The 4,174-nt window shown below is 45.8% G+C and overlaps 1 protein-coding gene across 1 annotated transcript; it reads right to left on the reverse strand.

The window, feature by feature from the left end:
- Positions 1-17: 17 nt before the first annotated feature.
- CSNK2B (casein kinase 2 beta) lies at positions 18-2,309 on the reverse strand. The gene is made up of 2 exons (XM_039721623.1): positions 2,062-2,309; positions 18-115 (listed from the first exon to the last, which is right to left on the reverse strand). The coding sequence occupies exons 1-2, from the start codon at positions 2,223-2,225 to the stop codon at positions 25-27; spliced, it is 255 nt and encodes an 84-aa protein (XP_039577557.1). The 5' UTR covers positions 2,226-2,309; the 3' UTR covers positions 18-24.
- Between the last annotated feature and the right edge of the window lie 1,865 nt (positions 2,310-4,174).

Consider the following 4,174-nt stretch of genomic DNA (forward strand, 5'->3'; position numbering starts at 1 on the left):
CGGGGGGGGGGTTTTTGGGGTCCCTCAGCGGATGGTCTTGACGGGGCTCTTGAAGTTGCTGGCGGCCTGGAGCTGCAGCTGGTAGGCCATGGGGTGGATCTTGAACCCGTAGAGCCTGGGGGAAAATGGAGATTTTTGGGAAAATTGGGGGAAAAAATAGAGATTTTGGGTAAAGGATTGCGGGGAACATGGCAGTATTTGGAAAAAAAAGGGATTTTGGGTAAAGGATTGAGGGGGAAATGAGAATATTTGGGAAAAAAAAAGGGATTTTGGGTAAAGGATTGAGGGGGAAATGAGAATATTTGGGAAAAAAAAAGGGATTTTGGGTAAAGGATTGAAGAGAAAATGACAATATTTCAAAAAAAAAAAAGGATTTTGGGGAAAAAACAGAGATTTGGGTAAATTACCTAGGAAAAAATGAAATTTTTTTTTTAAAAAAGGGATTTGGGGGAAAAAAAGATTTTGGGTAAATGACTGAGGGAGAAATGACAGTATTTGAAAAAAATCCAAGGATTTTGGGGAAAAAAACACAGATTTGGGGTAAACTACTTAGGAAAAAATAAAAATATTTTTAAAAAAGGGATTTGGGGGGAAAAATGGGGAAAAAACCAGAGATTTTGGGTAAAGAATTGAGAGGGAAATGAAAATATTTCAAAGAAAAGGGATTTTGGGGAAAGAACAGGGAAAAAACAGAGATTTTGGGTAAATTACTTAGGAAAAAATATAAATATTTCCAAAAAAAAGTGATTTTGGGGAAAAAATGGGGAAAAAACAGATTTTGGGTAAAGGATTGAGGGAGAAATGAGAATATTTTTTAAAAAAAGGGATTTTGGAGAGAAAATGGGGAAAAAACAGAGATTTTGGGTAAAGAATTGAGGGAGAAACGACAATATTTGAAAACAAAGGAATTGGGGGGGAAAAAAGGGGATTTTTGGGGAGAAAATGGGGAAAAGCCCTCGCTTTTTGTTACAATCCCAGCTTGTGTTTTTCAGGATCTCAGAATTTTTTTAAATCCCATCTACATTTTCTGGAATTCCAGCTGGTTTTTTGGGGGGAATTCTGGGGTTTTTTTGGGTTCATTCCCCTGAATTTTAACCTCGTTTCCATTGGGGTTTTCGGGGCTGTTTCTGACGGGATTTTTTTTAAATTCCTGAGATTTTTTTGAATTCCACCTGGTTTATTTTTGAATTCCAGCTGGTGTTTTCAGGGATTCTGAGTTTTTTTGGGTTCATTCCCCTGAATTTTGACCCAGTCTCCATTGAGGTTTTCGGACCCATTTCTAACGGGATTTTTTTCTTAAAATCCTGATTTTTTTCCGTTTTCCACCCCGTTTTTTTCCCCATAAATCTCATTTTTTCTGGGTGCCTCCCTGACCTGGGCACGAACTGGTTGGCAGGGTTCTTTGGGATCATTCCCCTGAATTTTAACCTCTTTTTCATTGGCGTTTTCAGGGCTGCTTCCAATGGGATTTTTTTTGAAATTCTGAATTTTTTTCGTTTTCCACCTGGTTTTTTTCCCCGAAACTTGGTTTTTTTTGAATTCTGGGGGTTTTTTGGGGTCATTCCTTTAAATTTTCACCTCATTCCCATTTAAGTTTTTGGGGTTGTTTCCCTGACCCCTAGAGCCATTTCCAACGGGATTTTTTTTAAAAAATCCTGATTTTTTTTCCGTTTTCCACCCGTTTTTTTTCCCATAAATCCCATTTTTTCTGGGTTCCTCCCCGACCTGGGCACGAACTGGTTGGCAGCTTTTTTTTGGGATCATTCCCCTCCATTTTGAGCTCATTTCAACTGGGGTTTTCGGAACCATTTCCAACAGCGTTTTTTCCTTAAAATCCTGATTTTTTTCCATTTTCCATCGGATTTTTTTCCCCGAAATCTGGGGTTTTTTTGGGTTTATTTCCCTGAATTTTCTTCTCCTTTCCATTGAAATTTTCATTGAAATTTCTCCAAGCCCCGGACCCGTTTCCAACGGGATTTTTTTAAAAAATTCTCATTTTTTTCCGTTTTCCACCCGTTTTTTTTCCCCATAAATCTCATTTTTTCTGGGTGCCTCCCTGACCTGGGCACGAACTGGTTGGCGGGGCGCTTGGGGCGGTACTCGGGGTGCACCATGAAGAGCATGTGGGGGAAGCCGGTGCCGAAGTAGGCGCCGTCCGTGTGGTGGTGCCGCGACGACTTGGGCGTGTACACGTCCATGCACTTGGGGCAGTAGAGCTTCACCATGGCCTCCCCCGGGATGTCCGACAGCCCTGGGGGCCGCGGGACCCCCGCCCCAAATTAGAGACCCCCACAGGGAGCCAGAACGCAAAAAATCCCCCCAAAAAACCACAAAGAAAACCCAAAAAAACCCCAAAAAAAACCAAAATACACCCAAGAAACCCTCAAAGAAACCCCAAAGAGATCCCAACCCCAAAACACCCCAAAATCCCCAAAGAAACCCCAAAAAAACCACAAAGAAACCCCAAAAAAAACCAAAATACGCCCAAGAAACCCTCAAAGAAACCCCAAAGAGATCCCAACCCCAAAACACCCCAAAATCCCCAAAGAAACCCCAAAAAACCCACAAGAAACACCCCCAAAGAAACCCCTCAAAAAACCTCAAAAAAACCACAAAAAACCTCAAAGAAACCCAAGAGATCCCAACCCCAAAACACCCCAAAAAACCCCAAAGAAACCCCCAAAGAAACCCCAATAAAACCCCCAAAAAAACTAAAAAATCCCCCCCAAAAACCCTAAAAAACCCCCAAAGAACCTCAAAGAAACCCCAAAGACATCCCAACCCCAAAACACCCCAAGAAACCCCAAAGAAACCCCCAAAAAACCCTAAAGAACCCCAAAAGAAACAAAAAAAATCCCCAAATAAATCTCAAAAAATCCCCCAAAAAATACTCCAAAGAAATCCCCCAAAAAACCCCCCAAAACCCCAAAAAAAATTAAAAAAAAAAACCCCAAAAGAACTCCGAAAAACCTCAAAGAAACCCCAAAGAGATCCCAACCCCAAAACACCCCAAAAAACCCCAAAGAAACCCCCAAAGAAACCCCAATAAAACCCCCAAAAAAACTAAAAAATCCCCCCCAAAAACCCTAAAAAACCCCCAAAGAACCTCAAAGAAACCCCAAAGACATCCCAACCCCAAAACACCCCAAGAAACCCCAAAGAAACCCCCAAAGAAACCCCAATAAAACCCCCAAAAAAACTAAAAAATCCCCCCCAAAAACCCCAAAAAACCCCCAAAAAACCTCAAAGAAACCCCAAAGAGATCCCAACCCCAAAACACCCCAAGAAACCCCAAAGAAACCCCCAAAAAACCCTAAAGAACCCCAAAAGAAACAAAAAAAATCCCCAAATAAATCTCAAAAAAACCCCCAAAAAATACTCCAAAGAAATCCCCCAAAAAACCCCCCAAAACCCCAAAACTGCGCTATGCCCCTGTTGGTCAGGATGCACCGGGTGTGGATCAGGGAGCTCAGAGTGGGTTTGGGGGTCTCTGGGTGGGCTCAGGGGGGTCTCAGGGATTTGGGGGGATCCCTGGGGGTCTCGGTGATTTGGGGAGGGTCCCGGGGGTCCCGGGGGTCCCGCACCATCTGGGCAATCCCCCTGTTGGTCAGGATGTAGCGGGCGTGGATCAGCCCGTAGAGCATCTCGGCCGCCTGCTCGATCAGGTCGCTCTGGTTGGGGTTGTCCTCCAGCTCCTCGTCTGGGGAGGGGGCACAGGGGGGTCAGGGCCCCGAGACCCCTCCCCAATTACACACAGGGACCCCTGAAACCCCCCCAGTACAACAGAGACCCCCCCAAAACATACAGACCCCCCAACAACACAGAGACCCCCAGAGAACCCCCCACACGCAGTCCTCCAGCTCCTCGTCTGGGGAGGGGGCACAGGGGGGTCACGGCCCCGAGACCCCTCCCCAATTACACACAGGGACCCCAGAGACCCCCACCACAACACAGAGACCCCTGAGACCCCCCCAAAACACAGAGACCCCCCCCAAAACAACAGAGGGATCCTCTCACAACAACGCAGTCCTCCAGCTCCTCGTCTGGGGAGGGGGCACAGGGGGGTCAGGGCCCCGAGACCCCTCCCCAGTTACACACAGAGACCCCCAGACCCACGCCACATCACACAGACCCCCAGAGACCCCCCCAATCCCCCCCAGAGTGCCCTGGCACC

Source organism: Passer montanus, unplaced genomic scaffold (assembly GCF_014805655.1).
Source record: "Passer montanus isolate IOZ18808 unplaced genomic scaffold, ASM1480565v1 scaffold1060, whole genome shotgun sequence".
Lineage (NCBI taxonomy): Eukaryota > Metazoa > Chordata > Aves > Passeriformes > Passeridae > Passer > Passer montanus.

Bases quoted from the DNA above. Each gene is read 5' to 3' on its own strand.
- CSNK2B (XM_039721623.1), bottom strand. From the start codon at position 2,225: ATGGTGAAGCTCTACTGCCCCAAGTGCATGGACGTGTACACGCCCAAG. The intron at 116-2,061 runs GTCAGGGAGGCA...ATTTTCCCCCAG, and splicing joins GCCAACCAGTTCGTGCCCAG to GCTCTACGGGTTCAAGATCC.